Raw genomic sequence first — 25937 nt, forward strand, 5'->3', positions numbered from 1 at the left:
GTCACAGTGATGTCTAAAGTCCTACATTAGCTAATCTGCATGGCTCTTTTATTATTATTATTATTACTACGAGTTTATATAGCGCCAAAGGGTTTGCTCAGCGCTGTACAATAGGGGGGACAATACATGGCACAGTACAACAACAACAAACAACGTACGAGGGGTAAGAGGGCCCTACTCTTACGAGCTTACAATCTAGGATTCTTTTATGTGCCATACATCTTGTTTTATAGACACAGAATTTGTTAAAAACAAAAACCTCATACATTTAAAAAATGGAAAATAAACACACAACTACAGCAAGTAAGTTATCAAAACACCAATAAATATCAAATGTAAAAGTTTATTCTGTAGAAACATTTGAAATACATTATTTGGCACTCTTGATAAAAACTGAGATTAGTTAACATACACACATAAAAAGGGCATTTTATTTTGTAAAAGTAAAGGATAACCTGAGAATGTGTGATTCAACCTGAGCGGAAGAAAAACACTAACAGTCAATCATAGTCACCTTCTAAGTGGAACATCCCCTCTAAATCCTGAACAGTCTCCTTGTGTACACTATTGAAAACATTGACCATTTTTATAAAATGACAAACAACTAGTGCGCACAGGGAGGAATATGGCTGCATTTAGATTATACAGAGGACATGGACTGCATATCACCTTTGAGGTTGCGCTCATTTTATCAATTCAGTATTGAAATGAATTTTACTAGCTGAGGGTTTCCTTTCCAACAGCAAATCTCTCTCAAACCTTCCCAATCTGTTGGGAAAATCTTTGCATCTCTGAGCACCGTAAGGGGAAATACATTTCAAAGGGAAACATTAAAATGTTTTTTTTTGTTTTTTTTAATAGATTTTTTTTAATGTAATACTTGTTAGTAATTCTTATGACTGATGCAGCAGTATTGTGACTTTCTTTCTACAACCTATATGCACAAGTAAAACAATATGCTCCAAGATCAAAAAAATAGTGAATTTGACAGCACGGATATAATCTTTTAAAAAAAAAAAACACACATTTTAATGACTGCCTTTGCATCTCTGAGCACCATAAGGGGCAATACATTTCAAAGGCAATCATTAAAATGTTTTTTTTTTATATTTTAATAGATTTTATTTTTTTTTCAAATGTAATTCTTGTTAGTAATTCTTATGACTGATGTAGCAGTATTGTGACTTTCTTTCTACAACCTATATGCACAAGTAAAACAATATGCTCCAAGATAAAAAAAAATTGTGAATTTGATAGCACAGATATAATCTACTAAAATAACAAAAAAAACCCCCCACCCTTTAACAATTGCCTTTGCATTTCTGAACACCGTAAGGGGCAATACATTTCAAAGATTTTTCTAACAGATTGGGAAGGTTTGAGAGAAATTTGCTGTTGGAAAAGAAACCCTCTTTCCCCTAGCATCATGTTACAAGTTTGGAATAGATTGATGGATGTGCCTTAGGTCTCATTCACACTAGGAATGGCACACAAACGTACTGTGCGTTCCTGTGTGATTCACATGCAGTTTTGCACGGTGCGATTTCAGTCCATTCATTTTGAATGGGCTGAAATCAATCTGCCCTCCCCCCGATTCACATATATGCGGCCGTGCGGGCCGCGCTTTGCACGGGCACGAGAGCCCATTCATTTGAATAGACTCTTGTGCCTTTGACATGCAGGTAAGAAGTTCCTGCACTTCTTTGGAAAACGCAGCCCGCACGGGAACCTCAGTTCCCAGTACAGTTGCATTTTCCAGTGCGGGCGGCATGCCATTAGAACTAATGGCACCCACCAGTGGGTCCGCATTTCTCTGTGCGGGTGTTGCAACTGCATGGATTTTTGGGGGGATCCGCACAGATGTGAACCGGGGGTAAGCGTTGTGCATGCACTACCTTTGGAAACACACTGCGACCAGATCGCATGGTACCTTTCTAAGATGCCATCCTTTGCAGGCAAACGCACTGCGCTTGGGGGTGTTGTTAACATTGCACAGACACCCACTGCAGATCACACAGGCAGTGTTATCTGAATGCATTTCGGGAAACCCGTACTTAGTGTGGGATTCCTGCACCGCGTTCTAATGTGAATGGGCCCTTAATAATGAATTATAATCCTACAGAAGTCAATATGATTCGTATCTGGTCCATTGAAGGCACAGAGGCACAGATAGGTGCCGAAGAGGATCTAGCTCCTACAGGCTTGACATCCAATGGTTGACTCCGGGGAGCAATATTAATGCTGTAACTTACAGTCATCAAGCCTTGCAGTCATCCATCCTGCAACTGGTAAGCACAGATACTGAATGTAAAACTTCTGTTTACAAATCTAGGGTCACAGGAGAGCTACTTAAAAAATGAATTTACAGTAATGTGGTCAACACTGTTATATGGCCGAGCTTCCGCTCAGTGTTAAATCTATGGTATTAAAAGTGTAACCTTTGGAAATTAATATTGCAGTTTGTATCCTGAGAGTGCAGCTGGTTTAGAGGGTGAGAGCACACCAACTTATTATATACATCATTACATATAGGTTCTACATATTTCTTGCATAAACCAGTGCCACCCATCCTGATCTCTAGGCCATGACCTTGCAAATTTTTAGGATTTCTCTCACAATCTTGAATAGCTCTATGATCAAGAATGTCTTGCTTTAACACCATGACCTAAATGTAGCTGTAGTTGGCAGCACTGGCCTCGTACAGATCACCAACCTATACATTGCATATATAAAAATGACAAGTATTTGGGAAGTAGATGGCTGACTTCTGCGGCACATATTGTTTTTAATTATTTGCTACTCTGCATTTAACCTTTTTTTTAAATTTGTTATTAATGGTTTATGGTGATGAGCGAACATGTTGTGAGACAGGTTATCTTATGTTAGAGGATTATTTGGTAAGAAGCATTCTAACGCTGAACGATAAGCCATGGGATTGCATCACATCCTATGAAATTTTTTTTTTTCAACTTCTGCTGCAAAATGCAACATTCAACCAGTGTACAGACTGCCAAAGAAATGGTAAAACTTTAGGGGCCCATATCACGTTAGTGTGTTGCAGAAACATATGCGCATTTTACCAAATTTAATTGCTAAAGAAATTTAAGGTGCAATCTGCGACACAGTGACATTTATTTTGAATGTCAACCCCAATGCACATTTCTAGCTCACATCAATGTGTAAGTTTCAGTGCAACACTGCACTGTGGTGTGTTGAAAAAAAAAAAAAGGGTCAAGTGTGTTAAGATGCTTTGCCAGCCTATTGAAAATGAACTAGCAGCACCGTGGCTAAATGGTTAGCACTTCCGCCTGGCAGTACCAGGGCCATTGATTCGATTCTCAGCCACAGCACCACCTGCCTGGAGTTTGCATGCTCTCCCTGTGCCTGCTTAGGTTTCCTACCACACTTCAAAGACATGCTGGCAGGTTAATTGGATCCTGTCTAAAATTGCCCTAGTATGTGTATGTATGAATGTCAGTTAGGGACCTTAGATTGTACACCCCTTGAGGGTTAGGGATGTGCTATAGAAGTACCTGAAATAAAAATAAATTTAAAAAAATAGAAAATACATTGCATGCCATAGGAAATGAGGTAACCATTTTTTTTGTAATTCACTTCGTAAGGAAATGTTATATATTCTCTATTTATTGTGCATAAAAATCATTTAAATACATTAAAAATTATACTCTGGAACTAGAGAATAATAAACTTTAGACCCTGGAACTACAGAAATAAAATACACTTGGGAACCTCACAGAATTTTTTTTTAGGCAAACTAAAATAGCTAGACTGCAAAGGCAATTTCCAGTGTTAATCAGAATCACCCCATTGTGCATTTGATTCTTCTATCTAGCACAGGCCACCTCCGGCAGCTTCTGCAGTCTATTTCAGCTGCAAATAAAATGAACTTCTATCAGTAAAGTGTTTGGGAGACATTTAATACTAATAAAACATGGTAAAATGTTGATATGCCAGTCTAAAGCAGGGACAGCAGCATGCTGAAAGTTTAAAAGTTACATTTCTGGATTATGAATAAAATGGGACACAATTAGCTGCTTCTCCTGTTGAGAATAAAGTCTCTTGACTGAAACCAAGAAACCCCCTTTAAGTTGGGGCTCATAGAGGCTGACATATTTCAGTGCAGTCAGATTCACAATGGTTCTGTTCTTCACAAAGACTGTCAAAAAGGCATAAACAATGTTATGTCTTGATTCAAATACTTGCAAAACATTCATCAATTTGATAACATAACAAAAGTCTTCCTTTATCCCTAGGAAATTCTCAGATAAAGTTTCTTTATAACTTTGAGGGATCATATACTAACAAAGTGAATGATACAAATGAATTGGGCCCGTTTGCTCAGTGACCATTAAGGTATACGTAAACACTAAGCTATTCTTCAGTATGTTTGTCGTCATACCTCACATACAAAGTAACACAGCAAAGGAAAGTATTATTATCGACAAGATCTCAGAATAATAAACTTTGCGACAGATTCACATCAAAAATTAGTTACTTAAAGGATGTGTTCACCTTTTCGTAAAAAAATAATAAATGCACATATTTTTGCAAGAAAAAAAAAATGTGAATTCATTATTTTTTCCCGAAGGAGCCCAGAAAGCATTGCACCAGTGATCAGTGGATCAGGTGTGCAATGCCAGACTCCTGCAGACAAGCCCTGCAGCTTTCAGCCCATACCTTGATATGGGCTGACTGTTTACAAGTTGAAGGGCTTGTGAATGAACTACAAGGCCACTCATCAACGACCTCTCAGTCCATTCAGGACTTCAAGCCATCAGCCACAACGGCTGACGGTACTTGTAGTTCACGTCATTCACAGAAAACTGTGAATGAATGACACGGCTGTGTAGGCGGAGCCCCAAAAGGCCAACTTATTTTCAAATAGTGACAGCAGGTGCGGGCAGAAGATCCCCCACTCCCTGTCACTGGGAGAGGCTGCAGCTGCTGGAACATGTTACATGTCCCACCCTAAATACAGGTGGAACATGTAACATGTTCCGAAAGGTGAACTTATCCTTCAAGAAAACTGTATTGAAGACACAGAACATAGGCTCCCACTACAGAGACACACACTTATAAATTAGTGGCATGTTTTGCATTCAGGAAAAAAAAAGGCTAGGACAATGCAATAGCCCGACCGACACACATATACCATTTAATGAGTGTCAAGGCCGGGCCAAGCAGTGAGCAGTAGAGGCAATCATCTTGGGATCGGGTGGGGGTGCAACCTATGCTGTTGGCTCAGTTCACAGATCATAGTGGGGGTGGGGCGGGGTGGGGGGGCAGACTTTGATTTTTTGGTCTTGGTGGTAAAAGGCATTGTCCTGGCACTGGTAGTTGGTGTTGGTGTTGTTTAGGTGCCCATTCATAGAGAACGGTTTGACAAATTCAAAGTATTTTGATGATGAAAATTCTCTAAAACATTTCTTGCCTAATCTATTATTATTTGTTACATAATTTATCTGTAAAATGTTAATGTTCAGGAGGCTTTCTTCAGTAGCTGAACTATTTCATTGTACATTTTATATGGAGCGTCCAGACCCCAGATGAAATCTAGATGTTCCCACTCCGGAATCTCCTTGTGGTAGACCAGATCGCTGACTTGAGTGAGCAGCAAAGCCAAATCCTTACGGTCAGCTAGCCAGTCATTGCCTCCACTCCACAGAGCAGTTGGGATCTTCATGTCCTTCACATTGTAGAAAGGTGGAGTAGTCTGAAAGACAGCATTACACAGATGAACACTATTCATAAGACTTTAGGGTTTGACTATTTAAATAAGCAAACTTAGGCTAGGACTACACTGGCATCTTAACAAGAAATGGTTAAAGCTACAGTTTAATCTGCTCACATTTGCCTTCCCTGCTTCCTCCTTTTGCCTCCCATCAACTAATCACATTTTAAATAAATCCTTTCATTTTTTATTACATATTTTATTTTGGAACCAGTGTCATCACTGGGTCTTTATGCTTCACTATGCAATGCAATGGCTTGTTGGAGGGGTCATCGGGTTGTCCTATATAGCTTCCTGAAACATCTCTGCTCACTGCCTCAACACTGCTCTCAAGAGCCCTCAGCCACGAAGCAAGCAGTGAGCTGGCACTTGGGAGAATTTAAACAAACATTAAGCAGCCTTCAAAAGGTGGGTGCCAATCTGGAGGAGTGGGCATTCCGAGCCACATTTATTTGCATGCAGACCACCCTAAATGATGTTGAGCTTCCATGATTGAAATGATTGAAATCCAATGAATGAAAGGGGCAGGCCAGGGAGAGTAACCCTGGGGAAAAAAAGATCTAGATGATGCTGGATGCTCTCCAGCCAGGAAACAAGGTGGATGCTATCTGACCTGCTGCATATGAGAAGCTCACAGTAATTTCAGTACAGAAGAGGAAACTGTATAGCTGTGCAAGAAGTAAGGATGGTGTTCAGCAAAAGACATTTAACCACCTCCTGTCCGACCGTTTATATAGTGCAGGGGTGGGTGGCCGTTTATAAACGTTCTCCCCGCTTCCCTGCTTGTGCGCGCTCCCTGGCAGTGCGCAGCACCGCAATCCGGTGCCCACTGTGTTCTCCGGACGCAGCAGAACACCGACCGCTGTACGGGACCTCTGTGTGAGGTCCCGATCATGTGATCACTGATTGGCCAATCAGTGATCACATGAACAGTAGTAAGCAAGATGTCACTTCCTGACATCATTGCTTACTTTGTGTGAAATCTGTGTATGAGATCACATGGTACAAAGCTATTCACAACAGCCTTGTACCATGTGACAATCTGTGACCAATCACAACTCGCACAGTATTTCTCAATGGCTGCAAGAATGCAGCCAGAGAGAAGGAGAAATTATTGCTTTTACAACCTTTATGGGTGTAAAAGCTATCAGTGTAAAAAAAAAAAAAATTCTTCATCACCCCCCACAAGTAGTACAGTGTCACTATGATGACACTGTACTGCTAGGGTGACAGTATGTTAAGAAAAAAAAAAAAAAAAAAATATAAAAAAATAAAAATGTAAAAAAAGTTTTAAAAATTATAATTTTTGGTTATAAACTAATTTGGGTTATTTTTTTTTACTAAACAGATAACAATATATTTTGGCCAAGATTTATGAAGAAAGATTATTTATTTGCAAAATTTTATAAGAAAAACACTTTTTTTTCAAACTTTTTGAACATTTTCATTTATATAGCAAAAATAATAAAAATCCCAGTGGTGAATAAATACCACCAAAATAAAGTTTTATGTGTCTCAAAAAAATTCATATGGGTACAGTGTTGCATGACCGCGCAATTGTCATTCAAAGTGTGATAGCGCTGAAAGCTGAAAGTTGGCCTGGACAGGAAGGGTGTGAAAGTGTGCGGACTTGAAGTGGTTAAAGTATATCTAAAGCTAAATGTTTTCTTTTATTCTGGATACAGCAGGGTAGAGACAGAACTGTCATTTTTTTGCCATCTGTGTTCAATTTGTGAGATTTTTCTTCACATGCTTCCTTATAGACACAATAGGAAGTGGTGACCACTCACATTTTGGATTCTCCCTATCTAAAGACAGGGCAAAAGAATAAAACATATTTTTCTTTTACTGGCCTGAGTAAGTACCAAGAAATAACCTGTCACTGTTTGGGGGGCCCAAGGGCATACATGTTGGGAACTGGGGGTTTAAAGGGGATGTATAATCTTTTCAATGATTTTTATCTATCATAGCAGCACAAACAACCTAGAACAAAATGTTCTGGAAATGTTCACAAGCTAAAATCATTTTTCCAAAGTTCCCTGTTTTAATCTTTAGTGTTCAACACATGTAGACGATGCACAGTTGTGGAAAACTCCCAAAAGCTCTCCTTGAATAGGCTTCATGCTGCTCCTAAACTGATGTTTTTGCCTTACGCCCCTCAACGCACCTCAATAAAAGCCTAGCTGTCCTATGTGCACACATTGGCTTTATCCACCTGCCTACTGGACACTTATACCCCCTTCCTGCCCAGGCCAATTTTCAGCTTTCAGCACACTCACACTTTGAATGACAAATGCTCGGTCATACAACACTGTACCCATATGACATTTTTATAATTTTTTTACACACAAATAAATCTTTCTTTTGGTGGTATTTAATTGCCACTGGGTGTTTTATTTTTTGCGCTATAAACAAAAAAAAGAGCAAGACTTTTTTTTTTAAAAAAGTTTCCTTTGTTTCTGTTATAAAATTTAGCAAAAAGGTAATTTTTCTCCTTCACTGATGTGCGTTGATAAAGCTACACTGATAGGCAGCACTGATGAGGCGGCACAGATAGGCAGCACTGATGGGCACTAATATGCAGCAATGATGGGCACTGATGAGGTGGCACAGATAGGCAGCACTGATGGGCACTAATATGCAGCAATGATGGGCACTGATGAGGTGGCACAGATAGGCAGCACTGATGGGCACTAATATGCAGCAATGATGAGCACTGATGAGGTGGCACAGATAGGCAGCACTGATGGGCACTAATATGCAGCAATGATGGGCACTGATGAGGTGGCACAGATAGGCAGCACTGATGGGCACTAATAATGCTGCACTGATATGCAGCGATGGGCACTGAAAGGCGGCACTGCTGGGCACTGATCATTAGTGCCATGATGATCAGTGTCAATCTGCTCTGTGACAGTTGCCAGTTATCGGCAGTACTTTCCTCATGCTGTGACAGCGTGAGGAAAGCGCAACTGATAACCGGCAACTGTATTTATTCGGTGATCTGCTGTGTCATTGGACAAGGCTGATCACATGGTAAAAGTCTGCTGTGATTGGCCTTTTACCTCATCATGTGATCAGCTGTGTCTGATCATGGCGATTGCCCTCCCAGAACTGGACAACCACACTGTAGCCGTCATTCAGCTATAGTGCGGTTGGCAAGTGGTAAAAGGATAAGCTGTCCTTTGGGAACATGATACATGTTACATCCGTTTTTAGAGTGGAACATGTAACATGTTCCCATAGCAGCAGCTACGGGGGGCTCTGCCCACATGGCAACGTCATTCATTCACGGACTTCCGTTAATGAATGAACTGCAAGTCCCAACAGCCTTAGCAGCTGTGCGCTTGTAGTTTTCAAGGAACTACCAAGGTGCTGTGAAGCGCCGTAGTAGTTAAATGAAGCTTCCTGTCAGAATATCTGCTTGGCTGTACATCCCCTACAGCTAGCAGATATTCTGACAGGTCTGCAGGAGACTTGCATGGCATCAGCAATCTGCTGATCCCTGGTGCAATGCCTTCCAAGCTCCTTTGGAGAAAAATGATAATTGCACATTTTTTTACCTGCAAAGAAATGTGCATTTAATTATCCTTGTCCAAAAGGTGAAGTTATCCTTTAAGAGGGGTTTAGTAGCAGCAGCATTTGGAGGCAGTCAACACTTTTCCTTTGGAGCTTTTGGACATTAAAAACGGCAAATACAATTAAACACATGTAAATGTACCTAGGCATTTTTGTCAATGCTTAATTGAACATGCTGCAGTTAGAAGTTGATTGGCTAATATGCACAGCTGCACCAGATTTTGCACTCTCCAGTTTTACGCTCGGTTCACACTAGTTTGGGTGGAAGCTGTTGTGGGACCCGCATTTCATCCCGCAGCTGCAACCACCTGCATACAAAACACAGGACCGATGGGTGGGTCCCATTACTCTTAATAGCACACTGCCCACACTGGAAATAGCACCTGCGATTTCTGGAAAGGTGTAGGGACCTTTTCCCTGCATTTTACAAGGCAGCAGCCCGTAAAATTGCACTAGTATGAATTGAGGATAGGTAAATCAACCCCATTGTGTCTACAGTGTGCATGTGGTCTTAGTGTACAGTCAGCATGCATCTCCATTAGGCATCAGCATACAACTGATAAACGCTAATCATAAAGAGAACATAATAATCTTACCTGATTGTAATGAACAAGGTTACCCTTAGTACCATAGTCAAATGCCTTCAGCTCACCGCACTTCACACTCTGCAAAAAAAAAAAAAAAAAAAAATCTGAATCCACACTGTAAATGTAGAGACAAGTAATAGGCTACCTATCCATTAATTTGGCCATATGTAGCTCAAACTTTTCCTGATTCCTGCTGAATCAACTGGAATTTGAGCCGTGGGTGGCCCTGCAAACACAACCCGGCTCCACAAAAGTGTGTTTAAAAATCGACTGAGCTAGGTGGAATATAATTGAACTAACTACAACCAATCAGATGCAGCGACTGCCTGAATACAACAGCTGGCAGTGGACAATTCTCCATCCATGCTGTCAGCACAGATGAGGGAATCAACTGATTTTCTCATTCAGCCCTCAGGATTACAGAAACAAAACCTGAGCTGTGTATGGCTACAGTACCTTCAGGATACAGCCTATCGGTGCAAGACATTAGTGGCTGAGGCATGGTTTTACCGCCTCCCGACCGCTCCCCTAACTCAATACAATGGCCAGACAGGGCTATACTTTGTCTTATGGCTGTAGAAAAAAATTATACCCCATGCCCCGCAAGCATGTGCAATGTACACAGTTGCAATAGTGCAGGCTTTCAGGGTTAAAACAGGTGCGGAAGAGGCAACAAATCACCTCACAGCGATCTGTCAAGCACCCTCTAAAAAGAGATCCATACCATATTGCTTTTTTAGGGGGTGGCAAAAGCGCGTGATAGTGTATTTCAGCCCTTAAAGACTATCTTTAGTGAAATCTATTGGGTCTTGTTGATCTATTGTGGACTTTGTTATATTTTAGATAAACTATTGGCAATTATAGTTCAATAAGAATTGTTGATGCCTGTTACCATACAAACATTTATCTTATTCTGTGACTAGTGAATATCAGACCCAGGTGATTGCTCTTTTGACCCTATTAATGCATGCAGAAGGGTGGCATCCCACCAAGTTTTCTAACCCTCATAGCCTTTCACTGACAGTTAAAGTAGATCTGAGGGTAAAATATTTTTTCCTTTTGGATAAAGTAAGGGAGAATTACAAACCTTGGTCAGTTTTTTTGTCATTCATTAGGATGATATCCCTTCACTTCCTGTCCCATAGACAAAAAACAGGAAGTTACAGGAAATCCCTAGTTGACACTGGGGTCCCAATTGGATGGTTTCCCCTCCATTCTCCTCTGTTTCCTCTTGTACCAAATTGTATTGTAACTGTAATGTCTACCTTCATTTTGTAAAGCGCTGCGCAGACTGTTGGCGTTATATAAATCCTGAATAATAATAATATTCCTATTCTGGTGACTTTAGAATTTGGGAATTTCTATTACTTTCACTTGAATGGTCACCTGGACAGATAGGGAGGGCTAATCTCCTAATGGGGGGGCACAAACAGCAATAAAAGCTGACAGATGTTCCACTCCACTCTAAAATGAAAAAAAAAAAAGTTGTGCCTTTAGTTATAGTGTGAGGGTTGCAAGCCTCACTGATCAATACAATAAAAATAAATGTGTAATCAGTACCTGCGCCCAATGGATCATATTCTTTACAGACGTTCCTGATGGGCAATGTGCGCTGTACACATTTACTCTGCTCTGTTGAAAAAAAAAATGGGAATTATTTAAATTTGCTTAAAAAAATGGCTCAAAAGTACACTTGCATTTGCTTTCACGAGGATGTTTAGGGAAATAATTGCAAACAAAAAAAGTAAACAGAAAATGTATTTATTTATTTTTTTAACAAAACAACTGTATTTAAAGGAACATATTTTTTCCCAAATGTATGCTTTTTATTAAATAAAAAAATAAATCTATTCTTCTTATGTATAATTATTCCCAACCCCCACCAATGCAATATCAGTTAGTGCAGGTACAACTCAATCCCAGGAGGCCGCGGGTCCATTCATGACGCACGCACGTGTGGTGGAAAGTCGGCTGTGAAGCCACAGCCGGCTTCTTAATCCAAGATGCCAGTGCTGGGTACCCGAAGACCAGCGAAGAACCAGCTAGGTTGAAGACAGCGCTGGATCCCTGGACAGGTAAGTGTACTTTTATTAAAAGTCAGCAGCTACAGTATTTTTTGTAGCTGCTGATTTTATTTTTTATTTTTTTTACTGGCTGACGAACCTCTTTAAAAGGAGAAGTATACCCATAGCTATTTTGGTTATACTTTTCCTGGCGATCACAGGAGTACAGTTTGCTCTGCATTCCTGTGACCCATTTTCAGCCAACAGTAGGCTTTAACCCACTCTCGGCTGATGTCACAGAGCTGGTCCAGTCTCTAAAAAGATCCTGACCAAATGGTCGGGATCCACCCAGATGCCTGAAACGCCAGCTGGCTCATCCTCTCGGCACGCCACTGAGAGCCTGAGCCAGCTGCTCCCGCCCCCTTCACAGCCCAGCACTCCATTGAGCGCTGGAGGGTTGCTCAGAATGGAGGGAAGATCTGAGTGATCATGGTGTTTGACTGCTCAGTTCTCAGTGCAGAGCTGGCAGGGGACAGATGCAGCATTGGATCGATGCTGCATCCACCTAGGTGAGTATAAATGTTTATTTTATTTTTAAACCCATACTTCTCTTTCAAAGAGGGGAGCTGTGTTTATCATAATTAACCCAGGCTGTACTGTGCTAGTAGGGCTCATAATCAGTTGTAAACTACTGTTGAAGTGCACACTGTTCTAACAAGAGGTGAAGGCTTGGGTGGTACATTGTATGTAATGCTAGGTTCACACTATACAGGGTGGTTGCCGGTGCAGATTTTCAGCTGTTCCTGTACCCACAAGCGCCCACAGCCGAAACGCACTTATCTTTGGAGATGCGTAATGCTGCCACTAATTCTTAATGACACTCCCATGCATCTCAAACCAGAGCACAATTGCGGATGCAGATACTGCAGGGAAATTGCATGGTGCAAAGGCACCATTCGATTTTGCAGCTGCCGCGTTTCTAAAATGGTGAATTAACCTTTTTTCTGCAGAAAACGCAGGCAAGACAGCCCATTCAAATGTATGGGCTGCCATGTTCATGCAAATGTGGCCCGCAAAGTGCACAGATATGAACATAGGGTTAACGCATATTCCAGTATTTGTAGGAAATGAATTAATGCACCACAGATTCATGTGGATGGATATGTGACTGAATGATGAGGCTGTGCAGGTGGAGCCTCCCACAGCCATGCCGAGTTAAAGAAACGTTGCAGAATGCTGTGGGGAGGAGAACTCCATGATTCAAGGCATGAAATTGCAAGTTATTCTAAACAACTGCTCCAAATAAATACCTAGAAAGGTAAGCAATCTTTTTTTTTATTATTTTAGGTATGCTGGGACAATAGAAACACATAAATAACATATAATGAGTTTCTGAAATCTGACTGCAAAATTGGAAAAACACTTAACAGTATGAAAAGCATTGAGAAGTTTCCTCACCTACTGACCCTTCCAACTTAAAGCGGAGCTCCACCCAAAAGGCAAAGTTCCGCTTTAATGATTTGTTCCCCACTCCCCATTAAGGATTAGCACCTTTGAGGGGCGAATTTGACAGGTACCTGCTCCCACTTCTGCTGTGATTGCCTATGCAATTGGAAATTGTCCACCCTCCCCTAGTCTTCTGGAACACGTGACAGGTCCCAGACGACTATGGGACCATTCACAAAGCGCAGTGCTTCACGCACATGCACAGTGGGCACCCGGCTGTGAAGCCGCAAGCTGTCACAGCCAGGTGCCCACATTGAAGATGCCGGCATGGGGAGAGAAGACGGCTGGTGAAACCAGCCGTGGTGAGAACACCGCTGGACCGAGGGACAGGTAAGTGGCTGTATTTTAAAAGTCAGCAGCTACAGTTTTTGTAGCTGCTGACTTTTTTTTTTTTCTTCAGGTGGAACTCCGCTTTAACCTCCCTAGCGGTCTGATTATGTCCATATTTCTGTGCTCAAAGCGGTACATTGTTTTGCATAAAAATATGTATTTTTTTTTATTGTAGGCCTGTAATTTTTAGGAATAACTCACTGAAATCTGTCCGAACAAGAGTCTATTAAACATCCCGGGTATGTTAAAATTTGAAACACGAAATCATAAATTATAATTTAATAAATAATCATAAAAAATAATAATAGAATAAAAATAACTTTAATTCAATAATATAATCAAACCAAAAACACTGATAATGAAATATAGCGCCAAGTTCGCACATCACTGAGCAAAGTCGCAAAATCGTTTTCAGTGTCTGATGCTGAATCTCCCCACGAATCATTATCACTCAATTCTGCAAGTGGTTCTGATTTACTATCGCTGTTCCCTAGCTGGTCTAAAACCGATTTTGACCTAAAGGGACGCTTTTTGGACACCATGGACGTTTCTCAGTTTCCAGGCAGAAAGAACAGCAGGCAGGGCACAGGACAAAGCACTCGGGACAAAATGTATGTGAAATGCTTTGATACAGTAATGTTTTACTATATGATTTTAGTGAATGTCACTTTTTGTCATTTTCAAACTTCCCGCCGTTCCGTCCCGACGTCGCAAGGAACGGAACCCAGAAGACAGATGCTGGCATCCGCCGGAGGACATTACAGGGGACACTGCAGGAGGGACATCCCGGGAGCGAAGGACAAGGTAAGAGAAGAACAGATCCTGGAGCAGCATCGCATGGTAAGCCCGAGTGTAGCTCGGGGACCGCTTGTGGTACTGAAACTTTACCCCAAGCTACACTCGAGAATACCTCCAGGGAGGCTACAGTGATATTAAAGCTTCTTTTTTTGTCTCATTAAAATAACAAACATGTTATACTTACCTGCTCTGTGCAGTGGTTTTGGAAAGAGCAGCCCAATCCTCCTCTTCATAGGTCCCCCGCCAGTGCTCCTGTCTTCTCCTCTGCGCTGACTGCCCACCATAGGAAGCTAGTTTCTATGGTGGTCACTCTTGTGGGCTGACTCCCAATCTGGGCTGTTTGAGTCTATTCAGACACAAAGCTAGGCTTGGCCCCACCCCCTGTTCTATGCTCACTGGTTTGACTGACAGCAGCAGGAGCGAATGGCTCCCGCTGTTCTCAGCCAAGCCTGTGAGAGCCGGGAGAGGAGCTGCTGCAGCTGTGCACAGTGCAGAATCGAGATCGGGTTCAGGTGAGAATTTAGGAAGGGGGTTGCATGTAAAACGTTTTGCCTTTACAACCACTTTAAAATACTAAGGATAACGTTTATTACTTACAAATGATAATTATCTAAAGCCTTGCTTACCATGTTAAGGTTCTTCTCATTAAATCCACACAGAATAAAGAAAATATTGCCACATATCTCTTCCACCATTTCGTGGGTACAAAAGTGGATAGCAAGCCACTTAATAAATTCCGACTGTGGTAAAAATTCTTTTTTCCCAAACAGGTCCTAAAACAATGAAAGAAAACATCATCTTTTTCTTTATACGCATTTAAAAAAAAGTAAACATGTCCTGATTAAGGAATACAATTTAAAAGTATAAAGAACTTGTTTGGAAATATTGGAAAACTTGGTATTTGAAGGATGGAGTCACAGATACCCCTGGATCCAGCCTTAACGGATGAAACATAATGTTATTATACTGCTGGATAATTTATTGTATTTCCATCTATTGATGTGTGGTCATGTGTAAGCTTTACGGGGCTACTTTTCTTCTCTTACTTCTCTTTCTTTCATTTTCTATATATTTACTTTATTTTCTATTTTCCCCTCTGTTGTTACAGGGGATTGTATTTTTGTACACTTGAAAACATCAATGAAAAATAATTGAAAATAAAAATATAAAGAATTATACAATTTATTGCACTACTGTCTGGTACAATCACAAATATATAAATGGTGAATTCATATTTTTTTTTCCACTTATCGATGCAATTTTTCAATAATCAGCATTGATACTAAAATTTTTTTGCCCAGTGGTGACTTTACAATCACCCATATTCTGCTGGTTGATTGAAGGCACTTAGAGTATGGCGACTGCTTGCTATTTTATGTGTGATGGAAAGTAGTTAGAATTAACTGAAAATTAAAACATGTATGGCCATCTTAAAGTTGTCCACACTCCTGTGACTGAACAATCTTCTCTCCATTTACCAACAGCTAGAAAGTGCAAAGACCTACCACATAAGATATTTAATAAATAGATTTTTTTTAGCATGGCCTTTAAACTACTTAATTGGCAATACATGTTACAATCTAAATGCACAATGTGCCCAATCTCCTATATATTTACCAAACATTATGTAATGAGATGCCCCACTAAACAATTAATTCAATGATATCCAATCAGATTGTTCCCCAATCTACACAGGTGTTGGTACATTTATACAGAGATTGTACAATCAGAATGTAATGTTTAAGCTGAGCTTTAAAGAGATTATTCAGTCAGATCCCAAGGCAGCCCAATAGAGCTGGTGTTAATAAGCCCTTACTGATCATTAGAAATGGTGGCTGCATTAGTTTTCTCTTTTTCCCAGGCCAAATACATTTTCAGCAAATACAGATCCCGTAAGAAATGCAGCATCCTTCCTGCACTGCACTGGAATCTCAGTGTTATCAGCTTTCCAAGTTATCTTCTGTAAACTACAGAATACCCATTCCTCTATGTTGTGGATATGAGGGGTGGGGAATGTTCTGTAGTCCTGACATACTTCTTGTCCTAAAGTGAGGATGCTGCTCTTCCATCCAAAAAGTTAAATGACTGTTGTCACCTTAGAAAAAAAGAAAACCACTGCAGCCAGCACACCTAAGGATTGGTAATGTGAATATACATTTTTTTTTATTTTATCATTTCTATTTTTAGTAATACAGGCGTACTTCGGTTTATGAATTGAATGCGTTCTGCGGGACATTTTGTATTGCGAAAAATTCGTAAACCAATACACATAGGAATGCACTGAAAACCAATGAATCCATTCCGGAGGTCAGAAAAAAAGTAAAAAAAAGTATTTTATCTGTTCAAAACTCTTTAGAAAGTGCACTTTAAAGGCATAAATACTGTACGGGACATGATTAAAAAAAAATTTGTAAATTAATTGAAAACCAATTAATCCATTCCAGAGGTCAGAAAAAAGTAAAAAAAAAAAGTCTTATCTGTACAAAACTCTTTATAAAGTGCACTTTAAAGGCACGGGGCCGGCACTATAAACCTCCCAGGTGCAATGCAACCTGGGGAAATGAGGCATTATTTTCAATGGATTTTCAGTCGTAAACCGAAAATTACGTTAACTGAAGCGTGCGTAAACTGAGGTGCGCCTTTATATATGAAAACATGGAGCACAAGATAGAGCAAACATAAAATACATTTTGTTCTTAAATTGGAAATTTATCCATGACAATTTGATAAATAAATAATACTCTTCAGCAAGGAACATACATTCCAGGAAAAAACTTATGCTACCAAAATTAGCATTTGCTGTAAATTGCCTCCAGCATTGTTCCGGTTTCTTCTTGCTGGAGGCTGCCATTTTGCTGAAGCCCAGAGCTTCTGAGCAGCAGTAAATCTTTAGGCTGTCGACAGATTGGCCTCTACATTTTGGGCACAGTGCTGAAAACTAGAGAGCAACTCAGCATGTGCAGAGCAGGGTGAGACAATGTATGACTCTATTTTAAACAGTATAGGCACTTATTTTTAATGTTTTAAATAGCTATACCTACAAATGGGGCCAGCCTGTAGTGTAGGATTTTCTGACTAAAGTTCCATTTTTAAATTTTAATACACATGAACTATAAAACAAACAATCATACCTTGATAACAAATTCTGGGAAAATTCCAAGTTTTGCAAGTGGACTGCTGGAGAATTTGATGGTAGCAACAGGGGCAAGAGCAAAGAACATTTTGATTTTCTTGGCGAGCTCAGGCATGCTTGAAAATGCAATAAAGGCTAAGATGATTAAAAAAAAAAAAAAAAGTGAAGCCATGCGATATGATGATTGTGAAATGTATTATTACAGAAGAATAATAAGCTGACAGGAGTTATAACCCTCCCTTACTCTATCCAAAATGAAAAAAAAAAAGCTTTGCCTACAGTTTACTTTAATTTATTGGGGGGATATACTGAAATTGGAGAGTATAAAACATGGTGCAGCTCTGCATAGAAAGGCTGCTCATACATGGGGCGAATTCCGAACAAATTTTCTTTAGAAAATTGGAAATTTTGTGCGTACTGTAACCCAATGGTGCCACCACTGATGTCAAAATTCGACCAACCAAGTCTTCAATTTCACATGCTGCTACAGAAAACAATTTTCGTGGCCAAGAATTTTCTTTTCTTTCCAGGTCAGCTCATGCTCATTTCTTTTTCAATTATATTTCTTGCACAATTCTCCCATCATTGATTAGAAATTTGTTCATTTTTCAAAAAATTTCCAACATGCCTGATCACTCAAATTCAATGGTTGCATGAAAATCGTCCGTTTCTGTTGCCTACTAATGGTGCGAAATTCGAATGAAAATTCTTAGAAAAGATTTTCAGAAGAAAATTATTTTGGGATTCGACCAATTTATGGCTGGCTTAACCGATTAGCTTTCAGGTTATATTGTCAAAGCTTAATTGAACAAGCTGAAGTTAGAAGATGATTGACTGCCATGCACAGCTGCACCAGATTTTGGACTCTCCAGTTTTAGTAAATCCACCCTAATTTGTCCATTGGAATGAATGAACGCTCAAGCACTAGAAGTGCCTAACATTTAGGTGTTAAGCATTTGTCTGCTCAAACGCTCCTTTCCTGAACATACAAGCAATGTTTTTTTTGCATAGACACACAGGCTAACAGTGGAGCATTTTTAAAGGCAGAAAAAAAACAGCTAAACGCCTGTAACAACGGTGTTTTTGACTCCCAGTGTGCATAACGCCATATAGTCAAATATGATGTGACAGAGCATTTTTGTTTATAATGGTTCAATAAAATGTTGTTGTATAAAATAAGATAATTCTATATAATAAACATTTCCTATTTTATATTTAAACATTTCAAGAATTAAGAGAATCCATTATAAAAATCCACCAAAATACCACAGAAAGAAAACATTTTCTCCTACCTACTCATAATTGAAATATATTTTAAAAATATTCTTCCGAAATATATTGACATATATTTGAAATACTACAATTTTGGCCATATTCAATATATTTCAAAATATATATATAAAAAAAATATATAAAAAATAAATTGATATAAAAAAGTCATTTTAACATATATTTGTAAATGCATTCCAAAAATGTAGATTTGTATTTTTAAAGACATACAGTGTATATGAAATGTATATATTGAATATGGCCAAAATTGTAGTATTTCAAATATATGTCAATATATTTGGGAAGAACATTTTTAAAATATATTTCAAATATATTTTTTTCCATATGGGTATGAATGATCTATTCATTTGTACGTAGGTGTTTTTACAACATATTTTGAGTGGGGTTGAGCACCCTGGACTGTAAAGTCCCAATGGGAGATCCCCTCTTACCCTAGAATGTCATGTTTGGCTAGCATATCCTGCATTTTCTAAAGCTAGCCATACAAGACTAGGATTTCCTGCTGAATCGTTTAAAATTCGAGCCATGGGTGATCCTGTTGGCACCACCCAGTTTAACAAACTGACTGCATTGTCTTCGATGCAGTAACAGTCTCGGTATTCTGGCAGACACAGGTGTTGCAGCTGTCTGAATACATTAGCCAGCAGTGGAGATCCCTCTACTGTTTAGTGTGGATGGGGGGGATCTACTGATTTCTCTCTTTCAGCTGACCAAGGGAAGCCTGCATGTATGGCTAGCCTAAGGCCCCTTTCAGATGGGCAGACCAAATCGGGTCCACCTGTTGTTTTAGGTGGACCTGATCAGATCCTCCATTATCTCTATGGAACGTCTGTTTACACCCGCCTACATCCGATCCGCTACAAAAAGACGGATGGGGATTAATTCCCTATCCGTCTAGCAGATTGGATCAGATGGCAGTTGGGTGTAAATGGACAGGCAGTCTGTTTACATCCAACCACCCATAGAGGACAGCAGGCTGTGTTCACCCTGTAAAAGTGGAGTGGACATGGCCCAGCCATCGCTTGCTCAGCAGGGATCAGTAGACAGATTCCCTGCTGAGCAAGGGGACTCCTGGAAGCGTCCGCACTGTGTGGAAGGACCCATACATGGAAAACTCTGAAAAGAATAACAAATAACCCAGGCTCCCTGAAAGAAGAATCTCATTGTAAATGTGTATAAATATGCCCTTAAAATTGTGGAAAAAATATTTTGACATACCTATTGTGGTACCCTGAGAATGACCAATATAGTAGATCTGTTCCTGGCCTGTTTTCTGCAAGATAAAGTTGATAACAGCGGGGAGATCTAACCTGGCCATTTCATCAAAGCTGTAAGAAAAATAGAAAGAAACTTCACTATAAAACAAGAAAACACATATGGTAAAACTATAATATATTCCATCAACTGGAATATCATTTAGAAATACATCTTATATTATCTGTTAAAGCCCAACTCCAACCAAAGCTTTTTATTTAGATTTGGATAGATCGGGGATGGGTTATAACATCTTTGTCTCGGTTGGGGAGTTTTTCTGTAAATATAGGAAGCGACAGAAAAAAATGTGAAAGGCACTGTTCAAGATTAGCACTGGCAATTGAAACTATCAGACATACCTATTGCCAATGGTACACTGCACATCATCGATGGGATGCGGCATCTGAGCAGTCACACATTAAAATACAGAAACACTTTCAATATTTGAGGAACCTTTCAAAGATTTTTCAAGTGTTCAAATGGTTCTACCACTGCAGACCCTTATATTGTTATCTCTGTCTTCCTGTTCTGGTGATAACTACGTCCCGTGTTTCTTGTACAGACATCACAGGGACAGAAGGTGTGGAAAAATCTCTTCAACTGAGTCACAAGTAAAAAAAAATGAATGGAGATAGGGTTTAGGGTCCATGCACACCAGCCACTGCTTTAAAACACAGTGGTTGGTGTTTGGTGTGGTCTGACGGGTATCGCTACTCTTTACTGCACCTTTCCTTTTTCTTTTTTTTTAAACAAACTCTATTGAAATGTCACACAGACATTTTATTAAGTTCAATTGGCTGTCGTGCAGTAGGAGACGATGCAGTGGTGTGAATCGGGCACACAGGAGACAAGGCATTTTGCCTTGTCATGTGGTGGGACTGCACTGGAATAACCGTTCAGCGCAGTGCCACGGCATCTGGTGTGAATGGACCCTAAATGGGAATGTAAACTCAAAACTAAATTTCTCTCCCTTTTGGTCTGTAAAATCTTTTATTGAAAGCGTTGACTTGTATCTGTTTGCTTAGCGCAGAAAAAAAAATAGCTATTGATTCAGCCTGAAATCTTGTGAGCTGATACCTTCCTTTACTCTCTGCCTTTGAACTATTATCCGTTCCCTGGATATTGTTATTGCTCCCAGCTATCTCTGTGGATTATGTAGTCCCAACACAGTGTAATGTAGTCCTACCACACTTTCTCACCCATGGTGACAATGCTGCTCAGTACAGTTGTCACCGTAGAACAGGGAGTGATTGGATGGCAGGATTACCAGGATAACAATTGCATTGTAGCCAATCAGCTTCTAACTTCAGCTTGTTCAATTAAACATTAGCAATAAAACTTAGAAGCTGATTGGTTTCTATCCAGAGTTGCACCAGATTTTGCACTCTCCAGTTTCAGTAAATGCAGTGCTTTATTGGTTTTTCCCAGGTTACTGTACATCACTGCTGTTCTTCTAAACACTTGTAACAAAGAGCAAAGGAAAATTGCCAGCCCTATGTACCATCAATAAAACTGTGCTCACCAGATGTTGTGGGAGCAAGTCAGGCTTACATCCTCTACACCTGTAAAGTGTTTGGAAGAAGAAAACAGTCCCTACACTTTCCAGGAATCACTATCAACACACAAGACTTCATTCACAGAATGACGGTAATGATAGATCTTCTATAATGACACCCTTGCGGCAGTGGCTGACTGTTTCACCTGTTTTAGTGATTCCAGGAAAAACATTTCTTCATAACACTTCACAGGTGACCTGAGTTTGAAAACTGAACTTATAACATTTGCTGAATACAGTTTATCCATTATTTTGTATAGCATTCAATAGAGATTGGTGCTTCTCATTCTTTTCCCTTTTTTTCTACTATAGGAAAGCTCCTCAAACAGTGGTGCTTATAGGGATACTTATAAGTGGTTGACTATATAGGTTGCTTGATTTTACGTACCAGAAAGTTGATTTTACTTACCAGAAAATCAGAATATCTAGACCATCATTTCTCAACCACATTTCTTCACAGGAAGTTCTTCACCCACTAACAACCAGTTTAATGGGATCCTTCTCCCAACAACCACCAATGTACAGGGGGCCCTTCTCCTACCGACCACCAATTTAAGGAAGCCTCTCTCCACAGGCTACCAATGTAAAAGAACGCTCGGCTCTGAATCCATAGGGCTCCTTCAGAGGCTGTTGGGGGTTCCTTGAGCAATAAGCAACCACTGACAATAACAATCTCTTTAGCTTTATCTCGAAGGGTGGGGGGCATTCTTCCCGCTGACCACCATTGTGAGTTTGGTGCTCTTCACCCACTAACAACTAGCCTAATGGGGTCCTTCTCCCAATGATCACTGATGAAAAGGGGACCTTCTCCTACCAACCACCAATTTAAGGGAGCCTCTCTCCAGTGGCCACCAATGTAAAAAAAAATGCTTGGCTGGACAAGATTATAAGAGAACAAGTCTCAACTCACCATCAATATGAGCAAGCATTACTCTATGGGCCACCTGTCAGGAGCGATAAACGCTCATGTTCCATAACAGTTCCGTGAGCGTTTCCTGCATTCAAAACGCACTGCAGTTGCGATCTGAAGTAGGCATCAATATTAGGTTGACAATCCAAACACAGGTCACAAATGCAACGCGTTTGCCTATACTGGATCACATGGTACAAAAGTAGGATGCGATGCGGTTGCAGTGAGTTTGCAAAAGGAAAGTAGTTGCATGCACTACTTTTGGAGCAATGCAGTAGGATGTCAGCCTATTCAAAATGAATGGGCTAAAATCGCACTGCACAGAACTGCATGTGAATGTAGCGTGTTTCTGTGCAAATTCCAGTGTGAACCAACCCTAAAGTTACCTATTGTAGGCTACTGCAGATAAACTGGTACATGTCAGGTTACATAATTGTGACTAAACACAAAGCTGGGATATGCCATCATATGCTCCCCAGCTGTACCTTCTGCAGTACCCAAATCTCTCTTTCAGCTTAGTTGGAACCCTAAACAAATGATTAGAAATTTTATAGGAACACCACTGTCATGGAATTGTAACATGCTCCAAGCTCACAATATACAGCCTGTCTTACCTAAAAGCCCAAAACTCATCCTGAGCAGGTGACAGGGTCTTGTGTTTCCTGGACCAAGTGTTTCCTCGGCTATTCCCCATCCACACGTCATAACCCGCATCAGCCAGGATGAATCCCAAACTATTGTTTTCCAGATTGGTGACCCAGTTACTGCCATCTGCGAGCAATCCATGCTGCAAGAACACCACTGGTCTTCCATCTAGAATGAGAGATGTGGCTTGAAAAGTAAAATTATAGTGAGATAACACAATAAACATGCAGTGCTATACTTTTAAAAATATATTTTCAGGTGTAGCTCTACATTGTTGCATCAGATTAGGGGGGCTATAAGATGGGGTAAAAAAAACCCTTGGATTTCTTGTTTAGCACAGATGCCTTTTTGTTGTGTGAAAATTGAAAACTGTAGGATGCTAACGTACATGAAATCCTAGAGGGACAGAGTAACTTTGATAAAAGGCAATATATATTAGGTGACCACCCACCTAATATTGAGTAGGCACCCGGTTTGATGCCAAAACAGCCCTGACTTATTGAGGCATGGACTCCACGAGACCTCTGACAGTATGCTGTGGTATCTGGCGCCAAGCCGTCTGTAACAGATCCTTTAACCACAAGTCCGGACACTTCCTAATCTGTGTTCACTCCACACATTCTGTATCATTCCTGTTGTTTTCTTCCCCTTTTAGCAATAGTAAATCTTAAAGCTGTCAGCTGACCAGCTGCTAGTGGCTCAGATGGCACAGTGCTGAGATTAGAGAGCAACTGAGCATGTGCAGAGCAGTGGAAGATATGCATTACTGGATTTTAACCACTTCAAGTCCGGACACTTTCACTCCCTTCCAGTCCAGGCCAATTTGCAGCTTTCAGCACTATCACACTTACTCAGTCATGCAACACTGTACCCATATGAAATTGTTATTCTTATATTTTTGAGACGCATAGATTTGATTACCACTGGATTTTTTTTATTCTTACTATTTAAATGAATAAATACAGAACATTTTGAAAAAAAATGTTTTTGTTATAAAATTAGCCCAAAATGTATTCTGCTATACTTCTGGGGTAAAAATAATCCAAAACTGTGTATATTATTTAGTCTGTGTGAATGTTTTGAGTCCACAAACTATGGAATACACAGTGCTCAGCATAAATGAGTACACCCCTTTTGAAAAGTAAGATTTTAATCAATCTCTCAAAGAACACAAGAACATTTGTTTAGCTCATTAAATGAAAGTAAGGTTAATAATATAACTTACTCAAGTTAGTTGATGCAAAAATGAATTACCCCCCACAACAAAAACTCCTCCATCTAGTATTTTGTATGACCTCCATGATTTGTAAGGACAGCACCAAGTCTTCTAGGCATGGAATGAACAAGTTGGCAACATGTTGCAACATCTATCTTTTTCCATTCTTCAAGAACGACTTCTTTTAGAGCCTGGATGCCGGTTGGAGAGTCATGCTCAGCTTGTCTCTTCAGAATTCCCCATAGGTGTCCGATTATTATTATTATTATACAGTATTTATAAAGCGCCAATAGTTCGCTCAGCGCTGTACATTACAAAGGGGGACAGAACATGTGACAGAACAATACCAATACAATGCAAAACATGAGGGGATTGAGGGCCCTGCTCTTTCGAGCTTACAATCTAGGAGGGAGGGGATGGTGGCACAGGAGGAGATAGCTGTGGGGGATGGAGTGGTAGGAAGAGTGGAGGAGGGAGGCAAGTTAGCAGGGGGCGGGGTAGGCTTCCCTGAAGAGATGGGTTTTCAGGGTGCGCCTAAAGGAGAGGAAATTAGGTGATAATCTGATGGGTTGGGGCAGGGAGTTCCAGAGGATGGGTGACACCCTGGAGAAGTCCTGGAGGCGGGCATGGGAGGAGGAGACCAGGGAACTAGAGAGAAGGAGGTCTTGTGAGGAGCGGAGTGTGCGTGCTGGGCGGTACTTGGATATTAGGTCAGTGATGTAGTTCGCGGCAGTATGGTGGACAGCTTTGTACGTCAGTGTTAGGATTTTGAATTTGATCCGTTGCACAATCGGAAGCCAGTGGAGGGATTGGCAGAGGGGGGTGGCGGAAACGGAGCGATTAGGTTCAGATCAGGAGACATACTTGACCACTGAATCATTTTCACCCTGTTCTTCTTCACAAATGCAGCAGTGGCCTTAGATGTGTGTTTTGGATCATTATATTATAAAAGGGTACGACGAACAAGGACACGGAGTGATGGTAGCATCTTCTCTTTCAATATAGAGCAGTACATCTGTGAATTCATGATACCATCAATGAAATGCAGCTCCCCGACAGCAGCAGCACTCCTGCAGCTGCCCTGGGTGGAGCCTGCATTGCTGACGTCACGCCGCTGCTGCCGAGGAACGGAGTGGTGGCCATCTTGGTACTTGGTTTTTACCTTACTCCACGTGGAACGTTTTTAATACTTGTAAACCGATATATGAATAATAAATACTATACTATATTAGCATCTCTGGCTCCTGTGGTTGAGCTATCTTTCCCAGGACAAGGGATACTCGCCCCACCTGTACACAGATGATGCTGGAGGATTAACCTCTAAGCTGCCTCTCTGTTCCTGCACCCCCAGATGTGACAGACTGTAACAAATGCCTGCT

General features: G+C 40.4%; 1 protein-coding gene across 1 annotated transcript in view; it reads right to left on the reverse strand.

The window, feature by feature from the left end:
- Positions 1–323: 323 nt before the first annotated feature.
- Positions 324–25937, reverse strand: part of LOC149449802 (lysosomal acid lipase/cholesteryl ester hydrolase-like) — a 72432-nt gene continuing 46818 nt past the window's right edge. The window contains exons 4-10 of the mRNA XM_089692787.1: positions 23312–23510; positions 20197–20306; positions 17687–17823; positions 15182–15328; positions 11479–11550; positions 9928–9996; positions 324–5734 (exon numbers count right to left, since the gene is read on the reverse strand). Of these exons, the coding sequence (XP_089548913.1) occupies positions 5501–5734; positions 9928–9996; positions 11479–11550; positions 15182–15328; positions 17687–17823; positions 20197–20306; positions 23312–23510 (968 nt within the window). The 3' untranslated portion in view covers positions 324–5500. The remainder of the gene's footprint in view (positions 5735–9927; positions 9997–11478; positions 11551–15181; positions 15329–17686; positions 17824–20196; positions 20307–23311; positions 23511–25937) is intronic.

This window comes from Staurois parvus, unplaced genomic scaffold, assembly GCF_062004578.1.
Source record: "Staurois parvus isolate SC_StPar_1 unplaced genomic scaffold, SC_StPar_1.0 ptg000604l, whole genome shotgun sequence".
Taxonomy (NCBI): domain Eukaryota; kingdom Metazoa; phylum Chordata; class Amphibia; order Anura; family Ranidae; genus Staurois; species Staurois parvus.